The 26,615-nt window shown below is 34.4% G+C and overlaps 2 protein-coding genes across 2 annotated transcripts in view; one reads left to right on the top strand and one right to left on the bottom strand.

Annotated features, from left to right (window-relative positions):
• Window positions 1-2,769: 2,769 nt before the first annotated feature.
• On the bottom strand, window positions 2,770-5,568 carry LOC132543873 (small ribosomal subunit protein uS8A). The gene is made up of 4 exons (XM_060207404.1): window positions 5,410-5,568; window positions 4,726-4,805; window positions 3,704-3,789; window positions 2,770-2,952 (listed from the first exon to the last, which is right to left on the bottom strand). Exons 1-4 carry the CDS (start codon window positions 5,540-5,542, stop codon window positions 2,859-2,861), a joined length of 393 nt encoding a protein of 130 aa, XP_060063387.1. The 5' UTR covers window positions 5,543-5,568; the 3' UTR covers window positions 2,770-2,858.
• A 1,327-nt stretch (window positions 5,569-6,895) lies between these two features.
• The window catches only part of LOC132543909 (nestin-like), a 35,280-nt gene continuing 15,560 nt past the window's right edge, over window positions 6,896-26,615 (top strand). The window contains exons 1-12 of the mRNA XM_060207459.1: window positions 6,896-7,003; window positions 8,043-8,189; window positions 9,154-9,306; window positions 9,810-10,322; window positions 11,576-11,957; window positions 19,046-19,213; window positions 19,459-19,529; window positions 20,771-20,903; window positions 22,843-22,895; window positions 23,584-23,754; window positions 24,925-25,157; window positions 26,357-26,400. Of these exons, the coding sequence (XP_060063442.1) occupies window positions 6,896-7,003; window positions 8,043-8,189; window positions 9,154-9,306; window positions 9,810-10,322; window positions 11,576-11,957; window positions 19,046-19,213; window positions 19,459-19,529; window positions 20,771-20,903; window positions 22,843-22,895; window positions 23,584-23,754; window positions 24,925-25,157; window positions 26,357-26,400 (2,176 nt within the window). The remainder of the gene's footprint in view (window positions 7,004-8,042; window positions 8,190-9,153; window positions 9,307-9,809; window positions 10,323-11,575; window positions 11,958-19,045; window positions 19,214-19,458; window positions 19,530-20,770; window positions 20,904-22,842; window positions 22,896-23,583; window positions 23,755-24,924; window positions 25,158-26,356; window positions 26,401-26,615) is intronic.

Raw genomic sequence — 26,615 nt, 5'->3', positions numbered from 1 at the left:
ACAATTCTTTTGTTTTTACTCTTGATTGAATACCTTGAAAATTGGGTATTGCTTACATGGATGCTACTAATCTGGTATGTATTACATGATTTTGTTAGCTGGACACGAGTACCTGGTATGTATTACATGATTTTGTTAGCTGGACACGAGTACCCTGGTATGTATTACATGATTTTGTTAGCTGGACACGAGTACCCTGGTATGTATTACATGATTTTGTTAGCTGGACACGAGTACCCTGGTATGTATTACATGATTTTGTTAGCTGGACACCAGTACCCTGGTATGTATTACATGATTTTGTTAGCTGGACACGAGTACCTGGTATGTATTACATGATTTTGTTAGCTGGACACGAGTACCCTGGTATGTATTACATGATTTTGTTAGCTGGACACCAGTACCCTGGTATGTATTACATGATTTTGTTAGCTGGACCCGAGTACCCTGGTATGTATTATTTTGTTAGCTGGATACGAGTACTCTGGTATATATTACATGATTGATCTGCTGTTGTTGAGTTAATTACAATATGGGAAGTGTCCCTCTGGATTAAGTGTTGACCTTCCCATCTCTGGACACCACACAGGTAAACTCTACTCGTTCATCTGACAGATTAAAGTTTGACTCCATTAGTACTAAAATAATTTCACTTTTGATGCAAACAACACACAATAAAGATTAAAATGGGATGTGGGCAAAATTACATGAAATGGGTCCTTTGGTCAAGACGATCCTTGAGTGAAGAGAAATCAATTTTGTATTAAGGTTTGTTCTTGTTTCCGTGAGATGGGAAGACTCGAACTTTAAATTCTTTCACAACTGAACTATGTAAATTTTCTAGAAATAAAAATCTTAAGCTGCATTTGATGTATAATAATTTACATACATTATAACATTTTGTCCAGTTTTTAGATTTTGGAAAATTAAAGACAGAAAAAATGATGGTGGCACTTGCAGTCGTCTAGGAACTATTTCAAGCTTTATACCTCTTCTTTTTAGTATGTTGTAGATGAAATATTTAGATTTTTCCAGACTTTCACCTTGCAAGAGAGTCAATGTCAACTGCTGTAACAAGACTATTATGCAAATAACTTTCCCCTCCAAACGTGAAATTGTATGCAAATAATGCATTGCAAGTGTACCTATCCCAAGCAAGAAGTTCCAGCGACTAGTTGTGTAGGACGCACTGCCTCAACAAGAATAACCGATACCTCAAATATGAAATTCCAGTAACGAGTAGTAGAAAAAATAAACACGAGGCTAAGCAGTCTTGATGGTCACCCAGGGTTAGCAATATTAAATATAAAGGTTACAGGGTAATTATCTTTCAAGTGTCATGAAAACAAAATTTCAACATAAATGACAGCAAGACATAAATGATGTTTTAAGCCTTTGGGGTTGGCTAGTGTCAATATACGCACACCATCAAAACTGTCATCCTATGCTGACAATTCTTTCAAACATATTTCCAGTGGAAAATAAATATTATTCTGAAGAATTCAATTATCCTACAGAAACAAGTAAACTTTGCCCCTCCCCAGGGGGAAATGTGAGACCTTGGGGTCTCTACTTCACAATTTTGTTCAGCACCTAAGACTTCCAACCATGTAGAGCATATGATTCTACCCTAACTGGTTGTTAAGTTTTTTGAAATGTGAGTCAATTTTAACCTTTTGGACCTACCCATCAGTCCCTGGGGGTCAGCCAGGATCAATATCTGCATACCATCAAACTCATAATTCAAACCAAGTTCGAATAATTCCCAATGGAAACTAAAATTATCCTCAAAAACATACTTTTCCTACATGCACTACTGTAAACATGGGGTAGGGACTGTATAATCAAGTTTTTAGTTCATCTTTAGCCTGCGAAGTTTTCTGCAAAATTTCCATGAAATCAGTTCGCATATTTTTGAGAAGTCAAAAATGTAAATGTTAAAAAGTTTATGGATGCACAACGTTGAACAAGTCTATCGCAAAAGGGCAAAACAAGACTTTGTCTTAGGTGATCTAAAATCTGGACAAGATGCCAGGATGAACAAAAACAATGCAAAACTATAGTTCTCCCAGCAAAGGAGGGAAAAACAAGCTTGATGGGACACTTCCTTCCAGCATGTTGTAGGTTAAATATTTAACACTTAAAGATTTTGACGTTGCAAGTAAATGAAGGTCATCTTTTGAAAAGCTTGTTGGCTTATAATATTACCCTAGCCAGTATTCTGATTAAAAGCGGATTGTCAGAATGGATGGACTACATTTTGAACAAATACATAGAATGATACTATCAAGTCAATATCCAGATGGTTATATTTACATTGGGACAATGTAGTCCACTTGCAATTTGAAATCAGACCGGGTACTTACACATATCACTCCTAGTCCTAATAGAAGTTTAATGATATTAAAGAAAATTTGTACACAATGTTAACTAGGGCCAATTACTTTAGCAGGTTTTGCCAAAATTTCAGCACATTTTGTTTAAAAGGAGCTGTCTGGCAATTTTGAAAGGACTTTGCAATATGGTGAAGAATTTTGACACTTAAACCCCTTTAAATTGTCCCTTCAAGACCTGCCACTTGTTTTAAATCTTTTTGAGAACACTGCTGGCTTGATTGATTTAGTCTTGTCAATTTATGTCAATATCATATAATGAAGGAGTTTGCTGTAGTAGACTAATGCTGATGACAAAACTGAACGATGCATCCACAGTTGTGTCTATATGTATCTTAACAATTTCTTCAATTACCATTAAAGACAACCACACATGTTATTTCCCCTTCTGTAAACTTTAATTTTGTAAGGAACAAATAAAGCACAGACAAAGGACCAGTCTTTTTTTCCCCTATCGCAATCACATTAGAAGAAGAATCCCAGCACCTTTCCTCCCAGGTGTTTTCTCCTGGCTTCTTCATGGTCCATGATTCCACCAGATGTTGTTAACACTATGTATCTGAAATATTTAAATACTTTTTTCACAATGTGTCCATTTTTTTCAATAATTTAATATCATAAGATATCAACACCTAAATAACAAGAGAGACCTACTTGTGTACTTTTCCAATAACCACCTATTCCACAAATAAAGAGAAATCTTTGACAAGCTTATTCTGGCAACTTTCATGTTCATCTCATACTTGAAACCATTTTTTCCAGAATGTAGCAGATGAAATATTCATAACCTTTGTTCTTCAGAAATTATTAATAACTTTGACATGTATGACAGCTGTGGCCTAGAAAGCAAATCAAAGTCAATGCAATTGTCCATTCTCCATGTGGCAAAGCTAAAATGCATCTGACGGCTATCTCCAATCTACATGGATATTGTTTTTGTCTTGACACCAATAATATCTTTGAAACAACGCATCACAAATACTGCAAATCTCCTCAAAGTTATTCATTGACTTATACACAATTAAGATGACGGTCTAGTTTGTTGTTTTATTAAAATTCCTAAAGATATGATGTCACTATTGCCAAGATATAGAATTTCTAAATTGATAACTCTGATTTAAGGTGACATTGACATAACAACCTATAAACAACCTATAAGGCAACCGACAGCTTTTGATACCATACATTTGTTTCTGCTCATAATGCCTTTTAGAGCACCGTTTTCCTTCCTTGGAGCAATGAAATAAATGGAAACCTTCCAATACTAAGCATGAAAAAAATTCTTCAAAGTAGATTTAATTTGTACTTACCCAAACTGTCGAGAAGGAAGAAGATTTGTGGTCCATTTTTCCATGTCACGAAGGGCTACATCAAATCTGGGACTGATCACACCGCACTGAAAACAATACAAAACCAATATATAACAGAAAAATAAAAGACACCAATGCAACTACAAATGTTTCAAGCTCTACCAGTTCAAACAGAATAGGCCATAGAAATTGTGGGCAACAGTATGAAAGTGGATCATAGATTTATATATTTAGTAGAAAATAAAGGTATCCTAAATGTAATCTTAGTTCTAACCTTTTCAAGAAAATCTTGTTCAATCATTTAAGCAAACTGAAGAAATCAGTGCTTTAGTGGGGAATGAACCAGTAGGTTTACACTTGTGAACTTCATTTTAGGGTATGGCTATGACACTTTACATCAAACTTTTGTGGATGGAAGCATTTCAAAGTAAGAAAGAATCACTGAAAAGGACATTTGTTTTATATTTGGTCACACTTGAAATATTTTATTCTAATTGCAATTGCATAGGTTTATGTTAAAAAAAAAAAGAGAGAACTCCATATTTCTCTCTTTAGTTTGGATTGAAAAGGGGACCACTTTTCTGGTGTTATTGTGATATATTGACACAATTGGCTTGATGTTGGCTTATTACGCAGATAGTACAAAATATTTACATATGTTCTTTAAAATAAATCTGGCAGACAATTGAACATGTCACATTTCCTACACTTTTCTTTTTTCAAATGAATTAACAGTCCAGCAAAAGTGATTTGAAATAGCGTGTCAATAAGAAGCTATGAAAAATGTAAACACACAGAAAAATATTATAATCCCATTATCATGAAACACTAAATATTACACATCAGTACATTTTTATTTCTATTGCAATCAGTTTGAGCATAGAGCACTGATGTAAATACCTGCATACATTCTGTCCTCTTCATTGTCACTAGAAGAAACATGTTTTCAGATATTTGTAGTTCTAGCTATCACAAGATACCACTGAATGATAAGATATACATTTTACACCTAGTCTACTTACTTTGTTCAACCTTCCTGTAAGGTTTACAACAATTTTTCCATTTCTGTGGTCATCTACTATTTCAAATTCTCCAATATAGCCTGCAAAATGAAAGTGGCTCTGTACATTGTGTCAGTGGTGTAAGAGTTCAAGATTAAAGAGTTACTCCAGATTATCATTGAACAATTCAATTTCTCACAAGCAAAATCTGGATTTCAGTTTCAATCAAATATTAGAATTCATATGTTAAAATGGCTTAACAGCCCAAAATTGTGATCCTTCTGTCAACATTGTAGTCTGTGGCATGGGTGCAGCCTAGATATGCGACATTACCTGATGGGACACAAGAAAATTATTGTGCCTATTGTGTTATGAAAGCACACTTCAACCAAAAGCATGGTATGAAAATTGGAAGGAAAAGTAAAGGTACATTTTCTTATTGAAATGAATAGAATAAAAATCAAGACAGAAAAATCAACTATAAAATTGAATGTCAACCTGAATCTTACAGTCCTTATAAGGAGTAAACATTGCTATTCATGCGTCTTACTGAAACTTTCTGATGTGCCATAATCCCAGCATGCATTTATTTGTTATCTTTTGGGTATGTGGCGATATAAATGGTATATTTCACATGAAGAACACCGAGTCCCATGATAGTGCTAAGTGTGACTATACAACTCAATCATTATCTTAATATCTTACCATGTTTCATCATCACGGTCAAAAACTTAATGATGACTTTGGAACAAGGCCGGATCAGCACCTGCCTTTTGTTACGTCGTTCAGCGGCAGCAATTGTGCGCAAGGCATCTGCTAGAACGTTCATCCGCACCATTTTCGTTCTACAATTCAAATAAAGATATGTTTCTGATCATGAAAATAAGAGAAAATATGCGATTGATCATGATGTATTGGTTGTTAATGTGCAATTTATAGGTGTTATAGGCTTCTCAAACACCCTCGAGTGAGGGAACAACCCTCAAATTTGTGAAATTCAATACTTGCACCCCACCCCCCCTCCTTCCCGGTTTTCAAGCACAAATACATTGATAGGGGTACACTCTACCCCTAGTTTCAAAAGGCAATGGGGAACATTGGTTTTAGCAAGAAATAATAAGTCTTTCTTCCTTTCCGTGTGAACTTAAATCGAATAGTCCTCTCAATTCATTAGCATTTCAGCAAATGTATGGAATTAAGTTTAGGCGATTATAGAACTTGCCTCAGCAACAATTTCATTTATATTTATGTAAACATTTTTCATTCCCCAATTGAACACACCAAAGTATACAATTGTCAGAACCAGATTCTCAAAAATAGAAGCATCGATCTGTGTTATCTGACGTTTTAACAAAACAGTGACGAAAGTTGCAATAACAGTATGAACATTATTTTCAACGTCCAGTTCTCTGACGACATGAAATTCGGATGAAGTTTTCAAAAATACTAAACCAATGTTAATTATTTAATCGTGTGCAGGTCACTAAATGACTTATTCTAATCACTTTGGTGAAGTGTTAAGGCTGAAATGTTTTAGGATTTGCTGATGGTGATCGATTTATTTATCAAGATTTTATTTCTAACATGTTTACCCTTAGGTTTAGCGGAAGTAAAAGAAAGACAGGAAGTCGAAGTTTGGCATTTTGGGTAACAATGTACTTTCTTTCGGACGGTATCAATGAAAGTAAGGCAAACCGACAAGGTAGTCCGAATTGCAATATGTTGGGTTTTCAAAAAGCTTGAACTACACAGCACTCAATACTGAAGCACTTTGGATGATGATCCGTAGACAACGACGCTTCGACATGTAAACAGAAAATTCAATGCTCGGTGGTTTTGCCATTTAAAACGGCGCTTCACGTAGAACCTCGATGCACAAATGAGTTGAAATAGTAAGCATTGAACTTTAAACTTAGCTGTCGAAAGGTCTGATAAAAATCCAAGTTCTATATCGATCTAATGGTACAAAAGTTATCGTTAGGTTACTGTGGTGTTTGTACAGAGGTGGTAATACACTATACTGCTTTACTTTTTCACGATTTGACCAATGCAAGTTCACTTATTATAATTGTCATTTATTTTTGTTATATATCTGATGGAGTCTTGATATATAACAAAAATAAAATAAATGTTCTGTCCTCAAAAACACTTTGAAAATTCGTATTGCTATTTTTCAGATGATTTGAGAACAATGCCTGAATCAGGAATATACGACCGGCCAAAGACGTTCCGTAGCGGGACAACATTACAGCCAAAGTACTCTGTTCAGCACCGTTCTGATATCCTTCTGGTGGAACAGGTTCGTTGAATTTGTCATAGAAATTGTGATTTTGATTTGACAGTTTCATTAAGGAAAAATGGCAGAAAATAACAACCAGGAACACAGAGGGATAAGAAACTAGGCGTAGTGGTGACTTCTCTGATGTCAGTTTTTGTGTTTGTTCATTGAGTCAGGAAGCCATGAAGACCCCTCTTTTAACTCCTGTTATCTAAGGTTATTTACTTGTGCCTTTAGGATGTAGTTAGTGTAGACTGATGTCTGACCAGTAAACCATAGCCATTGTGACGACCAGTGAGAAATGAAGCTCATTTTCGCACCAAAAATAATACTAATAAAGTAAAGTGATGTATCACAACAGTTACATGAGTCAGTCGGAAAAGTACTCAGCTTTTTAATGCCATCAATTTAAAAACGATTTTCTCCCATATTTCTGACAGAAAGTGGTATACAATATAGGATAGTATTTCAGTTGTAAACAGCTTAAACAGGCATATTGTTTTACAAATATTGAAATTAACAGAAATCATTTTTCACAAAAGTTAGCATAAATCAATTTGAAAATTATTAAGCTTTGTTATACTGTCTATAAAAAGATTTGTTGTGTACTTTTGGAGATAAATGGTTCTGCAGTGTTACAAGAAATATAGGCAGTTTCTCATCCCTCTATATGATACGTTCCTGTCAAAACTGACTCTACTGTAAGCTTATACTAAATACTATAATATTTAACCTGAACTCTAGATAGATATTTAAAACTCCAGATCAATATATTAAGTCAATAGATGTCAGAATGATGCAGAATTTTACATTAGGTGCATGCTGCTGCATTGGTACCCATGCAACAGAAGCCATTATTCATTTAAATACGTCCACACAAGGCATCAAACCAGGGACCTTTGGCTTGATAAGTCCAATGCTCAACAAATATAGCTAAAGAGAAGTTATTTCGCTAGCACAGTACATTGTAGCCACAGTATTTAACAAAGTTGAAAATATACCTTATGATATATTCATGATTTGTTTATCATTTAAAACATGCCTATTGATTCTATTTAAGACTGATACTGTGAGAAATGCCCAGAGCACTTTGCAGCAAATCTTAACAGACTTGGAAAATGCTAAGACTGAAGATGAAATTGAGCAGCTACGGGCAGAAGCCCAGGCAGCTCGAGACAAAGGAGATTCAGCAATTCTGGTATTACAGGTGTGTTGATGCACAGTATACTAAACAACAGATGTTCAAAAATTGGTGCTTGTTTGTGTGATTTCTGTTAATATTAAATTACTTTAAATACTTGTTCCAACTACAAATGAAATAACTCTACATGGATTTAGGACAGTTCAAATGATATACATGTACTGTACAGTTTATTTTGAATGAAAACCAAACTTTAAAAGCTTTGCAGAGAAAGCTTTAGAAACTCTTAATTTTGAAATGAATTTTATTTTTTATCAAGATATTGTAAATGTGAAATTTCCAGTATTGAAAAGTTTTAGCAATAAAAACCTCTTAATTACGGTATATATACATTTATATGTATTGAGGTCCCCCCTTTTTCTCAAAATGCACAAGATGGACCTTTTTCAAATTGCATGCTATGAATGCATTTATTCTAGGAAGAATGTAATTTCATGGCTTGAGCGTTGAAAGTGTTGTACTATGATATAATCACACTGATTTTAGTTTTTGTTTTTTATATAGCAAACATTTCGGATGCAAAAATTCATCATTTCACCAATTTAACAAAAGGTGATAATAAGCCAAAACCATTATCTGATTTCTCCAACTTGTTTAAGTATTTTTACCTTTTTCGGTACATGTAATTGGATTCTGCTTGGTTTGTATATGTCCATGTTCTTGGACAAGTTTATCTTTCAGGCCTCTTGATCAAAAGATGTAACTACAAATCAAAAATCTCTGTTAGTTGTTGGTTGTTTTGGCCCAGGCTGAAATTATACTACAGTCTTAGAACATATTACAGCCATACTAAACTATATATAAATATAATCATCAATATCAATAGTTTGACCAAATTATGGATAGATAAGCATGGTTAGAATACTACAATTGTGTACTTTACAGTGAAGGATTTACAGTAATGCTAACACAGTATTTCAAATTTGAAATGATGGTTTGAAACATACAGTATATGTAATTTTTATTACAGATTTTGTATAAGATTGACTCTGAGTTGGTTCATGCCAGAAAGGATCTAGAAAATGCCCTTGAGCATGAAAATGGGGACATCATGGAAGCCCGCAAGCGAGTCATGTGGCTCGAGGATAGGATGGGGGCTCTCTGTGGGAAAGTTAGAATCAGGGTGAGTAATTGAGGTGTGGTTCAAAGTTTAAACCTGCAGTGCAGGGTTTCATTATGGAATTATAACCAACTTCTGGGTTGCTGTAATTAGAAATCTGAATCTTTTTAGCAGTCTACTGACTTCTCATCAGTATAGGACTATATCAGACGTAATAGATGAATCTCTGAAATCCTGATATAGTTAGAGTTTCTCTGTGGTACAGTGGAAAGTTAAGAATGATTATGTAGGCCACTTATGTAAATAATATGTACAGGTGGTAGATATTGGAGGTAACTTGTGTATCTAACTATTAAGATTTTATTCTGTAGCAATTGATATTTTTGTATTGAATTCAATAGGATTGAATAAATTTTGAGATGAAGGCAAAAGTGGAGTGATTAAAATCACATTTATTGTCTTAACAAATAACACCTGTAATGATTTGCCGAAACATAAGATTTGTACTCTTTATGATCTACTTCCATATTGCATTCTACTTCTGACAAAGACATATATGTTGACAGGGTCAGCCCCCAAGACCAAACAGAAATAGAGGATCTGAAGAAAGGGGTGGAACAACATTCAGGTCTGGTATGTCAGACAATGATGACATGAGTGATGGAGAAGAGATGTATATGGGAAGGCGTATGTTACCACCGATCCAGTCTCGGCTCCCAGACTCAGAGGATGAGAGTAGAGGACATGGCTATAACTCGCCATCTATCAGTGGGTCGGAGGACTACAGAAAGTTAAGGCAGCAACGCCCAGGGTTCATGGACACACCTTCTTCAGCCTCCTCTATGACTCAAAGCAGGGCTATTTACCAACAGAGAGGCCTTGGGGCAGAGACAGAGGAAGAATCAGAGAGTGAAGCCCCACCACCAGACCAAGGTACGGCAAGTCAGAGTGAAGGAGGATCAGAGGCAAACGACCAACTGAGTGAACTTCCAACCATGTTTCAAAAAGATAAACGGGAGTTCACACCTCGCTCTGCTGATCAGTCACAACATACCTTGGCAGCAGGCGACGAAGATGAGGTGAGTATATGCAGACTAATTAATGATGTATTGTGATATTTAAGTGAATATGTTCATGGCTGAGACATGACATATCTCTCGTTATAACAATATTACTTCAGTAACAAAATTCAACACCACTGTAACTGCAAATTATTCAGTTTGGCACCTAATCATTACTGAGAAGACAAGAAAATATCTTACCTGTTAATTTCATTATGTAAGTGTTACAGTGTATCATATGAAGGAATTCCACAATGACATGTATTATGTAAGAGTGACAGGGTGTGATATGAAGGAAAGCCAGGATGACATGTATTATGTAAGGGTTACAAGGTGTGATATGAAGGAAATCCACAATGACGTGTATTATGTAAGGGTTACAAGGTGTGATATGAAGGAAATCCACAATGACGTGTATTATATAAGGGTTACAAGGTGTGATATGAAGGAAATCCACAATGACGTGTATTATGTAAGGGTTACAAGGTGTGATATGAAGGAAATCCACAATGACGTGTATTATATAAGGGTTACAAGGTGTGATATGAAGGAAATCCACAATGACGTGTTTTATGTAAGGGTTACAAGGTGTGATATGAAGGAAATTCACAATGACGTGTTTTATGTAAGGGTTACAAGGTGTGATATGAAGGAAATCCACAATGACGTGTATTATATAAGTGTTACAAGGTGTGATATGAAGGAAATCCACTATGATGTGTGTTATGTAAGAGTGACAGGGTGTGATATGAAGGAAATCCACTATGACAGGATGTTTCTAGACTTAACAGGTTATATAAATGATTGGTTTTTTAATTTCTCTATCATCTGCTTAAAAGTTGTTTATCAGTTGTCATAGGTTGTGCATTTATTGTATTGTTCATTGAACATATCTGATGATTGTTGGCCTCAAATAGCTCAAATTGTTGCTGTACAAAGTTTTTTATTGGCTGTACATAAACAATTCAACAATTATTGATCAATACATGTATGTACCCTATGTCTGTATGTAGATAGGATGTATGTTGCTGTGACTGCACATATCTTGTAAATGGGCTACACATACATCTATTGCTCTTACATTTCATTGTTATCTAATGTTTCTTTATGAATGGTATCACTTATGTTTAATGTTTGAAAGCGAGAAAGGGCCTTGATGTGTTAACTTGTCTATTGCTTGTTTAGACACATCCTATTTCTCTGATTTTCAGTTGACATCTCCTTTTAAAAGCATCCAGTTTTTTGTTGATGTTGTTAATATTTTTGCACAGAAAAAAGAAGATTTTACAGAAAATGTGGATGATACAGAAAGGAATGAAGACCAACAGACAGAGGGGACTCAAGAATCATCAACTGAATCGGAGGAGTCTTCAAGTTCAGAGGAGAGTAGTGAGGAAGAAGATGAGGTGTCTGAGGGAGAAGAAGAGGAAAAAGAAGAGGAAGGTGAGAAAATATCAGAAGAAAAGGATGAGGAGAAAGAAACACAAGAAAAAGAAACCCTGCAGGAAGAGGAGAGGGAAGCAGAGGACAAGGTAACAGGATTGGAGAGTATTGAAGATAAGAGAGGACAGACATTTATCACGGAGGTATCTGCCACTACAACCAAGAGTCGTGTCACGATTGTGTCACCCCGTAGGGAGGACACAAGAGCTGGTAAGTCCTGTGCAATCCAATCATAATTAATGTTGAGGTTAAAGGAAATTTGTATCTAATAGATGTTATCTTGGGGTTGTAGTCTATCTTTCTTGTTACAGTAGTAAAAATCTATTAATAGTGAATTCTATTCATATGTTATTATAATATATGAAACTGCATTTTTTTCTTCTTTGTAATTTATACTGTTTAAAAATTGAAAAATTACTTTGATATAGTTTGATTATTAATAAGTCTTATCTTTGTAATTATATAGCCAATTTCTTTTATGTTTCTACAATAGTTAGTAGCTATTTATTGTGTATAGGTGATAATGAGACTTAATTGCATGGATGAGTAAATTAATTTTTTTGTGTGGTTTGAAGCATGGATAAGAATTGCACGGAGTGAATTTGTTTTTCATACCTTTAACAATAAATTTCAATTAGAAAATTTGTTTAGAATGAAAATAGCATGGTGTACTGTTTCGTTTATGTGGTTTGGTGTCCTACATTTGAGTATAATCGGACTGTTATTGTAAGTTAGTAAGCTTTTCTTATTGAGAAGCTTGATACTTTCATATTTCAGAGAAACGAAAATATTTCTTTTTGTATATTCAAACATACAATATCAGCAGTAAGAAATTAGATTGACTGAGGAAAAAGTTGAATGTGACCCGTTCATCGATGTAATATTTTGAAAAATTTTATAGGTAAAGCTTTGGACTTTGCTTATGCTATATAGAAAGTAGCAAGCCTTAAAATAGAGTTATCTTTATACAGAGGTGTTCTAAATTTCTTGATGTAGAGGTGTTTTCAGATTCTGTATAGAGAGGTGCTTTGGGATTCTTTATATAGATGTAATCTGAGGTGTTTATACAAAATTGTTTTCAGATTCTTAAAACAGAAGTGCTCTCAATTTCCCTATACAGAAATACTAACAAATTCTTTATACAGCAGTGCTCTCTATATCTTTATACAGTGGTACTCTCAGTATCTTTATACAGTGGTACTCTCAATATCTTTATACAGTGGTACTCTCATTATCTTTATACAGTGGTACTCTCATTATCTTTATACAGTGGTACTCTCATTATTTTTATACAGTTGTACTCTCTATATCTTTATACAGCGGTACTCTCAGTATCTTTATACAGTGGTACTCTCATTATCTTTATACAGTGGTACTCTCAGTATCTTTATACAGCGGTACTCTCATTATCTTTATACAGTGGTACTCTCAGTATCTTTATACAGCGGTACTCTCATTATCTTTATACAGTGGTACTCTCAGTATCTTTATACAGCGGTACTCTCAGTATCTTTATACAGCGGTACTCTCAGTATCTATATACAGTGGTACTCTCAGTATCTTTATACAGTGGTACTCTCAGTATCTTTATACAGCGGTACTCTCAGTATCTATATACAGTGGTACTCTCAGTATCTTTATACAGTGGTACTCTCAGTATCTATATACAGTGGTACTCTCAGTATCTTTATACAGTGGTACTCTCAGTATCTTTATACAGTGGTACTCTCAGTATCTTTATACAGCGGTACTCTCAGTATCTTTATACAGTGGTACTCTCAGTATCTATATACAGTTGTACTCTCAGTATCTTTATACAGCGGTACTCTCAGTATCTTTATACAGCGGTACTCTCAGTATCTATATACAGTGGTACTCTCAGTATCTTTATACAGTGGTACTCTCAGTATCTTTATTCAGCGGTGCTCTCTATATCTTTATACAGCAGTACTCTCTATATCTTTATACAGTGGTACTCTCAGTATCTTTATACAGCGGTACTCTCTATATCTTTATACAGCGGTGCTCTCAATATCTTTATACAGTGGTACTCTCAATATCTTTATACAGTGGTACTCTCAGTATCTTTTTACAGTGGTACTCTCATTATCTTTATACAGTGGTACTCTCAGTATCTTTATACAGCGGTACTCTCAGTATCTTTATACAGCGGTATCTTTATACTCTCTATATCTTTATACAGCGGTGCTCTCAATATCTTTATACAGTGGTACTCTCAGTATCTTTATACAGCGGTACTCTCTATATCTTTATACAGCGGTGCTCTCAATATCTTTATACAGTGGTACTCTCAATATCTTTATACAGTGGTACTCTCAGTATCTTTATACAGCGGTACTCTCATACAGTATCTTTATACAGTGGTACTCTCAGTATCTTTATACAGCGGTACTCTCAGTATCTTTATACAGCGGTACTCTCAGTATCTATATACAGTGGTACTCTCAGTATCTTTATACAGTGGTACTCTCAGTATCTTTATACAGCGGTACTCTCAGTATCTTTATACAGCGGTACTCTCAGTATCTTTATACAGTGGTACTCTCAGTATCTTTATACAGCGGTACTCTCAGTATCTTTATACAGCGGTACTCTCAGTATCTTTATACAGTGGTACTCTCAGTATCTTTATACAGTGGTACTCTCAGTATCTTTATACAGTGGTACTCTCAGTATCTTTATACAGCGGTACTCTCAGTATCTTTATACAGCGGTACTCTCTATATCTTTATACAGTTATACAGTGGTACTCTCAGTATCTTTATACAGTGGTACTCTCAGTATCTTTATACAGTGGTACTCTCAGTATCTTTATACAGTGGTACTCTCAGTATCTTTATACAGCGGTACTCTCAGTATCTTTATACAGCGGTACTCTCAGTATCTTTATACAGCGGTACTCTCAGTATCTTTATACAGCGGTACTCTCAGTATACAGCGGTTCTCAATATCTTTATACAGTGGTACTCTCAGTATCTTTATACAGTGGTACTCTCAGTATCTTTATACAGCGGTACTCTCAGTATCTTTATACAGTGGTACTCTCAGTATCTTTATACAGCGGTACTCTCTCTCAGTATCTTACAGTGGTATACAGCGGTACTCTCAGTATCTTTATACAGCGGTACTCTCAGTATCTATATACAGTGGTACTCTCTAGTATCTTTATACAGTGGTACTCTCAGTATCTTTATACAGTGGTACTCTCAGTATCTTTATACAGCGGTACTCTCTAGTATCTTTATACAGTGGTACTCTCAGTATCTTTATACAGTGGTACTCTCATATCTTTATACAGTATATCTTTATACAGTGGTACTCTCAATATCTTTATACAGTGGTACTCTCAGTATCTTTTTACAGTGGTACTCTCATTATCTTTATACAGTGGTACTCTCAGTATCTTTATACAGCGGTACTCTCTATATCTTTATACAGCGGTGCTCTCAATATCTTTATACAGTGGTACTCTCAGTATCTTTATACAGCGGTACTCTCTATATCTTTATACAGCGGTGCTCTCAATATCTTTATACAGTGGTACTCTCAATATCTTTATACAGTGGTACTCTCAGTATCTTTATACAGCGGTACTCTCATTATCTTTATACAGTGGTACTCTCAGTATCTTTATACAGCGGTACTCTCAGTATCTTTATACAGTGGTACTCTCAGTATCTTTATACAGTGGTACTCTCAGTATCTTTATACAGCGGTACTCTCAGTATCTTTATACAGCGGTACTCTCAGTATCTATATACAGTGGTACTCTCAGTATCTTTATACAGTGGTACTCTCAGTATCTATATACAGTGGTACTCTCAGTATCTTTATACAGTGGTACTCTCAGTATCTTTATACAGTGGTACTCTCAGTATCTTTATACAGCGGTACTCTCAGTATCTTTATACAGCGGTACTCTCAGTATCTATATACAGTTGTACTCTCAGTATCTTTATACAGTGGTACTCTCAGTATCTATATACAGTGGTACTCTCAGTATCTTTATACAGTGGTACTCTCAGTATCTTTATTCAGCGGTGCTCTCTATATCTTTATACAGCAGTACTCTCTATATCTTTATACAGTGGTACTCTCAGTATCTTTATACAGCGGTACTCTCTATATCTTTATACAGCGGTGCTCTCAATATCTTTATACAGCGGTGCTCTCAATATCTTTATACAGAGGTGCTCTCAGTATTTTTATACAGCTATGCTCTCTGTATCTTTATACAGTTGTACTCTCAGTATGTTTATACAGCGGTACTCTCAGTATCTTTATACAGCGGTGCTCTCAATATCTTTATACAGAGGTGCTCTCAGTATTTTTATACAGCTATGCTCTCTGTATCTTTATACAGTTGTACTCTCAGTATGTTTATACAGCATTTCTCTTAGTATTGTTATACAGTGGTGATCTCTTTATCTGTAAACATTGGTGCTCTCAGATTCTTTGTATAGAATTAGGTACTCTCATTATCTTTATGCATAGTGTTTTTAGATTGACCTAATATGGATGGAGATGTTCATTCCCTTGTCGATGATATTGACTGAAATGCATCATTATTACTGGTTTGTCATCAGTGTGTACATTTGTTGATCCAGATCATTTCTGTGAACCTGAATGTCCATCATACAGAGTTGTCCATCATACAGAGTTGTCCATCAGACAGAGGTTTTATTTTCACAGACTTGTTCCCCAACACATATGTCCATTATACAAAGGTGTCCTATGAACAGAAGTGTTCTTTACAAAGACATGTGTCCATTATACAAAGGTGTCCTGTGTACAGAAGTGTTCATTATAAACACATGTGTTCTTTATAAACATGTGTGTCCATTATACAAAGGTGTCCTATGTACAGAAGTGTTCTTTACAAAGACATGTGTCCATTATACAAAGGTGTCCTATGTACAGAAGTGTTCTTTACAAAGACATGTGTCCATTATACAAAGGTGTCCTATGTACAGAAGTGTTCTTTACAAAGACATGTGTCCATTATACAAAGGTGTCCTATGTACAGAAGTGTTCTTTATAAACACGTGTGTCCATTAGACAAAGGTCTTCTATGTACAGAAGTGTTCTTTACAAACATGTGTGTTCATTATACAAAGGTGTCCTATGTACAGAAGTGTTCTTTATAAACACGTGTGTCCATTAGACAAAGGTGTCCTCTGTATGTAGGTAATTTAAATGTGAATGTGTATGAATTATCACTACCACTGCCATCAGAACGTCATCGGAAGAAGATGTTGAAGAAGTACCAGCCAGGTAGAGTATCATTGTGTGTAGCTTCAGGAGGTACCATGTGCATGGAAAGTTGATGTGGTTTTAGTCAGGAATGATTTTGTTGGAATTTGTTTGTTTTTGTTTTTTTACACATTAATATACAAGTAGTGGAGTAACGGTTAAGGGAATGAATTGTTTTAATAATGTGCATGACATTGGCATGGCATGATTGTATTTGCATAGCTATGTAGTTGTGTACTAACCCATACCGGCCATCACTTACTGTAGTTTTTCCTCATGTTTGTAACGTGCGTACAATGTTTATAATGCTAAATCCATCTAGTTGCTTTATACCCTCCTTAGCTTCAAACCATATTACCAATGTTTATATTGTGTACAGAAATGTATTCAACGAGATACAGAATGTATGTACTTAAATTTACATATGTGTTACAAGTTTCTATAAATACCAGGAGTAAATGGTTCATGAAAGCATGAATGCAATTTCATCTGCTCTTAAATATTTGATTGATACATTGTAATATATGTAACATTTATATGATGTTAAGCTTGACCAGTAATGATATTGGTACAGGCACTACAGAAATGTTAGTACAAATACCTAGAAATATTTCTAATGGGATTACTGATTGGTTAACAACTTGTTATCAAATGTTATGCTATTGAACTACAGTACATTTTCAATATTCATGCTGGTATAAATGCAATAGCTATATTCCTATAGATATAACTCATTGGCATTCATACCTCATGAATATTTAAAATTTCATTCGGTATGTTGTTAAATGCATGCTAGATTTTCAGTTGGTTGATTTGAGTGCATGATAAGCTTTGATGAATTAAAATAGTATCATAATGTGAGTGTTTATAGAAAACTTAACAATTTGAGCATGCCGTCAAGTGTTGGAACTAAAACCTTAATTTTGTCCATACAAACCCTGTTGTTGAGATGTAAGTTATTACACCCCCTACCTGTAGCTTAAGGATTAGCAGTCTGTTACGTCGAACCAGGATAGAAAAGGATTCCTAGATGATCCAATTCTGCAGATTCTGACGAAGATTTAAATCTCAAACGAAAGAATTAATGAATTAAATGTCATAGTGTTATATATGTATTTAGATACTTTTATTTGACAAACACAAAGTTCATATTCATTGCTGGTAGGAAAGAATAGTACTTTCGGAAGAACACTTACATATTACAATGAACTGCTCATCACTTATAAAAATTACTCTGGCCACATTGGCCTTCTCTCACCTAATTATGTCTGATATAATTGTCATTAAAGTTGATATTTAACCCATCATAGCTCAGTAGTCAGGGAAATTGTACCAACCATACTATCATACATTAGCATGCTCATGTTTCTTGTTTTGATGTTGATAAGTTTACTCATGTTAAAGTAAATCTGTTTGTCATGTTTATGAATTTCACAGAGGAAATATGAAAATAAATAAAAATCGCTGACGGTATGACTGGTGGTCTGACTATATGTATGTTCTAAAATACATTTAGTTTCATATCTGACAGTACATGATAAGTGACCACATTAATGGTAAATTATTTCTGTGTTACTAATTGGTAACAGTATAAGAAATTTACATTAAATGAAAGCAAAGAGTTGCTAACAGTGTGATTGTACACACATATAGTCCTACCAGTATTTTTAAAAAAATATTTGAGATAATGCCTTGAGATGTTTTTATATTGCTGTCTAGAATTATTTACATCGTGGAGACAAATTTCAGATTTAAAAGCCTAGGCTTAGAGTGACATTATTTATTAACCAACACACCCTGCTGTGTAACCTCTACCCATATTCCGTACATACAGTTTCAAATGTGGTTGGGTTTATTGCAAAAGTTCATATACATTTCACTTTCTGTAGACTGTTCAATTTTCCTTGGTAGTTATTAATTTTACACTGTAAGTGTGAATTTGACAATCCTCAGTTAATATGTAGGCAGTTTAAATTGAATCTTATGTCCAATTGAAAATAATGATATGCTGTTGTGGTGTTTAGCATTCCTGCGAGAGATTGCAGAAGAGGAGCGTGACTTGGTGATGGAGTACTGGCTGTCAGAGCATCACAGATTCGAGTACGGGGAATATGCGGATGTGATGTGTCAGTTAGATCCACTTTCTTACCACCAGATGGGGCTAGCTGTACCAGGATCATTTTTACCTCGCCGTACGTAATCACCATTTAACCAAAACTATAAACGCCTAGAAATCAAATAACCTGCTGTTTTATTATCAAGATATGTTTAAAATATCATTGAACTTAAACACTTCATTATTCAAACTTTCAAAATCATCAATGTATCTGTTTTATCTGAAATTTAAGAGTTTGGAATTAAATGAGAAAATTTGATTGTTATTCATACTTTTCAGTTGTACAATTGCAATGAGAATAACAATAATGATATATTGTAGCTGATAAGAAGTATGAAGCACTACCGTGGAGGGAGCCAAGTAAAGGTGGTACAGACATTATGGATATTCATGTGAGTTGAGGGAAACAATGATTTAAATTAGTCCAAAATTAGTGATAAAAACATCATGATCATTTAGGGTACTGAAATCTCATTCTTTGTTTTAAACATCAGTCATGAACAAAATTCTCATCATTGGTTCATGTTGATGTAGTTACTACTACCTCCTACCTATAAACAGAACTAGTACAGTATATCAGTAAGTCTACCAGCCCTGTTATAGGTCCCAATAAGTAACTCCATACCTTTTCATGTCGGTATTGGGCAAAAAACTCTGGTCATTTTAGTGAAAAGTGATGCACTATTTTCTGTACTACTTGGTCACCCGTTACGAGATTTAATACCCAAATGAAAACAAAAATCATTTCTTTGTTTCCTGATTCCAAATTGGTGTCAATTTTTACTTTTCTGCTGTCATTAATAAGTACTGACACAACCTAATTTGTTAGGACTTGATTTAAGAATGTATGACTCATGTCAGGGTATAAACATAGAGAATATGTATAAACCTACTTTAGTGATTTCAGATTGATATAAAATTGTACACACCTACAATAAACAACACATAAAAGATGTACACACCTACAATAAACAACACATAAAAGATGTACACACCTACAATAAACAACACATAAAAGATGTACACACCTACAATAAACAACACATAAAAGATGTACACACCTACAATAAACAACACATAAAAGATGTACACACCTACAATAAACAACACATAAAAGATGTACACACCTACAATAAACAACACATAAAAGATGTACACACCTACAATAAACAACACATAAAAGATGTACACACCTACAATAAACAACACATAAAAGATGTACACACCTACAATAAACAACACATAAAAGATGTACACACCTACAATAAACAACACATAAAAGATACACTTTGTGCTGCTTCTGTCAGGTTTATTTATCTGACTTAACATGGACCTTAAGATATCAAGTTCTGCCAAATTACTTGTTTATCATAAATAAAAAACAAAAATACAATTTGTTTTAACTCTTTAATATCTGATATACCTGGGTCAAACTACTGTCAGAAAGTGACTGAGGCTAAGGCGGATGAGTGTCTTAGACACTTTGATTGAATGACTTTTTATTTGTAAAATGACAACAACAGGTGCTTTCTGGTGTAAGAATACTTCAATAACAAAAATTATCAGCTGACCCTGTAAATTGTACTGGGATCTAAAGTGCTTGTATATTCACTTTGGTTTTCTTTAATCACAGAAAATGGATCTAGACAGACTAGCACACAGACTTCATCGCATGTATGATAAGGTTTACAAGGCGTCCATGTTGTCTGTTCGTCCTACCAGAAAGTCAAATGACAGACGAGAACACAGTTTGCTCCAGAGCAGTAGTAAGTTTTAAGTTAGAAACTCTAAATACAACAAAGCATTTGATGGAGTACATAAACTTGTGGCCTTATTTATTCACGGTCACTTCAGGATGTACTCCTCTGAGAAGTAAAAAAACTTCCAGGATTGGTGAGGACTTTTTGAATGGTCAAACATTAGGGGAGTCCATCTTAACTTGTCCCTCAGACTTATTGTAGCTCATTTGGAGTCTGATACCTGTGTTTATAAATACTGTACCTGTTTGTTTACATATTGAGTGCTGGTACCAGTGTGTTATGTAAGTGGGTTTTTTTTTATATTTTATACAAGTGGATGTGAATACTTAGAGCTATTTGTTACATTTTGTACAAGTATGTGTTAATACTGATATTTTGTACCAGTATGTGTGAATACTGATATTTTGTACCAGTAAGTGTGAATACTGATATATTGTACCAGTATGTGTGAATACTGATATATTGTACCAGTATGTGTGAATACTGATATATTGTACCAGTATGTGTGAATACTGATATATTGTACCAGTAAGTGTGAATACTGATATATTGTACCAGTATGTGTGAATACTGATATTTTGTACCGATATTTGTGGATACTGATATATTGTACCAGAAAGTGTGAATACTGATAACTATATCTGATATTTTGTACCAGTAAGTGTGAATACTGATATTTTGTACCAGTATGTGTGAATACTGATATTTTGTACTGATATGTGTGAATACTGATATATTGTACCAGTAAGTGTGAATACTGATAGCAATTTCTGATATTTTGTACCAGTAAGTGTGAATACTGATAACTATATCTGATATTTTGTACCAGTAAGTGTGAATACTGATATTTGTTACCAGTAAGTGTGAATACTGATATTTTGTACCAGTATGTGTGAATACTGATATTTTGTACTGATATGTGTGAATACTGATTTATTATACTGATATGTGTGAATACTGATATATTGTACCAGTAAGTGTGAATACTGATAGCAATTTCTGATATTTTGTACCAGTAAGTGTGAATACTGATATATTGTACCAGTAAGTGTGAATACTGATATTTTGTACCAGTAAGTGTGAATACTGATATTTTGTACTGATATGTGTGAATACTGATATATTATACTGATATGTGTGAATACTGATATATTGTACCAGTAAGTGTGAATACTGATAGCTATTTCTGATATTTTGTACCAGTAAGTGTGAATACTGATATTTTGTACTGATATGTGTGAATACTGATATATTATACTGATATGTGTGAATACTGATATATTGTACCAGTAAGTGTGAATACTGATAACTATATCTGATATTTTGTACCAGTAAGTGTGAATACTGATATTTTGTACCAGTATGTGTGAATACTGATATTTTGTACTGATATGTGTGAATACTGATATATTGTACCAGTAAGTGTGAATACTGATAGCAATTTCTGATATTTTGTACCAGTAAGTGTGAATACTGATATTGTGTACCAGTATGTGTGAATGCTGATATATTATACTGATATGTGTGAATACTGATATATTGTACCAGTAAGTGTGAATACTGATAGCTATTTCTGATATTTTGTACCAGTAAGTGTGAATACTGATATTTTGTACTGATGTGTGAATACTGATATATTATACTGATATGTGTGAATACTGATATATTGTACCAGTAAGTGTGAATACTGATATATTGTACCAGTATGTGTGAATACTGATAGCTATTTCTGATATTTTGTACCAGTAAGTGTGAATACTGATAGCTATTTCTGATATATTGTACCAGTAAGTGTGAATACTGATAGCTATTTCTGATATTTTGTACCAGTAAGTGTGAATACTGATAGCTTTTTCTGATATTTTGTACCAGTAAGTGTGAATACTGATAGCTTTTTCTGATATTTTGTACCAGTAAGAGTAAATAGCTGTTTGTTATGTTACAGTGGCCAGTAAGGAGACCACCTCAGTCTCAGCCTCTACTGTCCTCGCTCCAAAGGTATTGTACCGTCACATAGCTTCCCATTGCCATGTTGGTAGAGTATGCATGTATAATAACACGACATCATCTCGTGATAAAAAATAAAAATCATCCAGTAATGTTTAATAATTGTATCCAGCTATAAGTTTCAATCCTGGAATTAAATTAATTGTTTATAATTTGCATGATCATCAATATGAAATTAAAATCTAACCATGTAAAACCATTAATTAATTTCTGTTGGCCTTATTTTGATTCCTATATACAGACACTGTAAATGTTATCTCAGGTATTCAGAATATGGATGTCACAGTAACTGCTTCAAATATGCAGTTAATTGATTGTTTGTGTGTATAATTATAATTGGAGTGATACCTGTGTTTTACTCCTACCTAGTTATCAGAACATACTTTTTCTGAAGTATCAGATTGTGTGATCTGTATAAACAGTGGTGTAGTATATACAAATACAGCTTTACATTTTCTCAAGATGATTTCACATTTAATGTACACATATGTAACACCTGATACAAAAAGAAATACAATCTTATCACAGTAATAGTGACATCCATATTTATGTGAATTTTATCTGTAGTTAAAGATGTCAGCTCAACAGCAGCTCTCACAGCTTCTGTTCTTGTTATATATCTTAATCTACACACAGTGTGTGTGTAAAGCACGTGCATGACCTAATCACTTTATTGCAGGCGTCAACAGTAGAATCCCAAGACTTAACACGGTCCCACACATTGGACTCCATAGAGACCCCTGAATTACCAAAACTGGAGAACAGACGACTTGGCACATCAAAATCAGGGCGTCTTGTGTACTATCCAAAACCAATACCTCCCCCCGAGTTACTCCCCCTTACACGAACGGTAAGGACAGATGTCTGTAATTACACACACGTTCTAGATTTTGTCCTATTATAATTATTCATATGATTTAATATCTATAATTACATACACAATGGTTAACTCAATGTCAGCGATCTTCATCTCCATTTGAGTGACTGAACAGCGAATCTTCTGTAGAACCTAGAATTTTTTCCAAAGAGAAATCTAACAATCATGTTCACTGGCTGGATAATGTTGTCTGCTAAAAGGCTGACAGACTGAAAGGCCCTAATAGTAAACATAAAACCTGTTAAATAGATAAATAAATAAATAGCTAAATAGGTGGATAGTTGAACAATCGGACTGATGGAGGCTACAAATCAGAACAACCAAATTTCTGAGAGCAGGATACAACCACATTAATGGATTAATGTACTACTACATGACATACTTACAGCTTTTAACCCCTCCATTACAATATGAAAATAGCATTGTAACATACTGTTTATTGGTATAAATACTAATCAATATCAACATCTAATGCTAAATTCTTTAAAAATAGATGGAAAAATATTACTGGATTCTCTAATGAAGACAAACAATGTAGAATGGAAAGTTATATAACAATGAATTATTATACCCATGATTATGTATCAGGTCGGTCAATAAATCTAGATAGTTTTCCCTGGCCTTCTGTTTGTTTTTCACAAAAACAATTTCTAGCCAGTTTTAGCACCTTTTGATGTATACCAATAATATGACAGTCTGTTATTTTGAGATCTCTTGTTTGTGGTGACATTTCAGCATTTCAAATTTACCAAATTTGGAATATTTGAAATGTTACCGATGACCTGAGGAAATTTAATTCTAAACCTTCTCTCCTCACTGGTTTCTGATTATTTTTTACTATTTCTTCCATTTGACTCATACAAATAGTAAAATTGTTTTGCTTCCTCTGAATCTGAGAGTGTAATTTTGGTTTTTTCAATTTTGGTTAAGTTAAGAAGCCAAGGACACCATAACCCTTATGTATATGTTTTATGCAATATGTTATTCTTCAAGTTTTCAAATGGAAAGAAAGAAAGGGTAGAAAAGAACAGCATTGATGAAATCATCGGTATGTTTCATTTCATAATTGGATTTGAAAAATAACAGCACTTCAGGATTGAAGTGTAAATATCTACCATTGAAACCTGTCTTTGTTGCTCCTAGACGGCAGGAAAAGCATACCCTCGAATGGCTGATGCCTTTGCCAACTCAGACCCTACAGTAAGAAATCCTGCTATTCGCATTGTGAATCAAAGAAATCTGGCAAAGGAGACGAAATTGACTCTGTTTAGGGAACGAACCCGAGCCAGTCAGAAGGGGCCAAACAGCACAGAAAGAAAGTTTAGGCTTATGTTGGAACAGGAAAAGAGTGTGGTCAGCAGTCGAAAGTCTACAGCGTAAGTACAGATGTGTAGTTTATGTCACAGAGCATTAACATGTTAGTCTATGGTGTCAAAACATTTACTGAGGTACATGTGTATGCATAAATCAGTATAATCATTGTTTCCATCATCTTCCAAATAATCCAGCACATTAATATATTTTTCTGATAGTCCATAGAGGGGTTGATAGCTCAGTCTGTAGAGTGTTAGTCAATAATCCGAGGTGTGTAGTTTTATGTTCCCTACCCCTGGTGATGTGTTTCTCAGGCGAGACTCTTAAAGCCTTCTGTATGTTGTTCAGTGAGGTATACAGCTACCTGCTACTACAACGGAGGAGACACTGCTTCAAAATGACCCTAGCTGTTAAAGGGCAATAACTACAGCAAACAACCAAATTTGTCAATGCTTCAGCAGCTTCATTCATTGAGGGATCATACTACACATGTTCATAAAGAACCTTAATGGCTTGAAAAAACTTTCAAACATCTTGAATGAAGGTTTAGGGGTCAAGGAGTTGTCATTTTTACTTTAAAATCTTTGTCAGTACCCTTGTGACTTCATTCCTTGAGAAATTTTTGTCTAACTTCACGTACTTGTAGAATAACATAAATTTTCAAACATGTGTTTTAAGGTTGTAGGGTCAAGGTCACCATCACTATTTTGAGAAAATCCTTGTCAGCATTCTAGTGACATCGTTCTTTGAGGAATTTTGATTAGATTTATTAGGACAGCAACATCTTACCATCATTTTAACAGATTCATTCATTGAAAGATATTGATCAAAATGTCTTATTTGAGCTCAGCAAACAAGGTTGTAGAGTCAAGGTGAAGGTCACAATTGCTCCTTTTATAAAATCTTTGTCAAAGCTCTAAGTTAATTTCTGGAGGGATTTTGATCAAACTTGATACAGTTATGAAGACCAAAACATCTCATTTACCATGACAGTGATTGCCTCTGAATATAAACTTAGACAAAGTAAAACAGTGTTTTAGCATGGAGACCAGTGTTAATATATAGCCACCAATTGTCCACACTGAAGTATATCAGCTAGTGCAACCCGTTGATTATGATAATTTTTTTTTTACCAGATGAAAGATATAATACATTATTCTACTGTTTTGAATGTATTGCTGGAACTACAGTTTTTAAACATATGATGGATGTCATAGGTTGTAATAATGTTTCAGGCAATATTGTTACTATATATTTACAGGACCAAACCAACTTTCTCCCGAGCCGTAACTAAAGCCTCAGGAGGTAGGTCAGAGTGTTATTTTTAGAAATTGCATGTGATGACCTTCACTATTGCACTATATGTTGTTCAATACATGTTATCACATTGGAACATTTATGTGATACCTTGTAATAGATTTGTGATACCCTGTAATACATTATTGATACCCTGTAATACATTGTTGATACCCCATAATACATTATTGATACCCTGTAATACATTGTTGATACCCCATAAT

This window comes from Ylistrum balloti, unplaced genomic scaffold (assembly GCF_031769215.1).
Source record: "Ylistrum balloti isolate Yb309-2 unplaced genomic scaffold, AGI_CSIRO_Ybal_v1 Utg369772, whole genome shotgun sequence".
Taxonomy (NCBI): domain Eukaryota; kingdom Metazoa; phylum Mollusca; class Bivalvia; order Pectinida; family Pectinidae; genus Ylistrum; species Ylistrum balloti.
This window is presented reverse-complemented; position numbering and strand designations above follow the sequence as displayed.

Bases quoted from the DNA above. Each gene is read 5' to 3' on its own strand.
- LOC132543873 (XM_060207404.1), bottom strand. From the start codon at position 5,542: ATGGTGCGGATGAACGTTCTAGCAGATGCCTTGCGCACAATTGCTGCC. The intron at 4,806-5,409 runs GTAAGATATTAA...TTCATTTTGCAG, and splicing joins GACCGTGATGATGAAACATG to GCTATATTGGAGAATTTGAA. The intron at 2,953-3,703 runs GTAAGTACAAAT...TAAATATTTCAG, and splicing joins CTTCCTTCTCGACAGTTTGG to ATACATAGTGTTAACAACAT.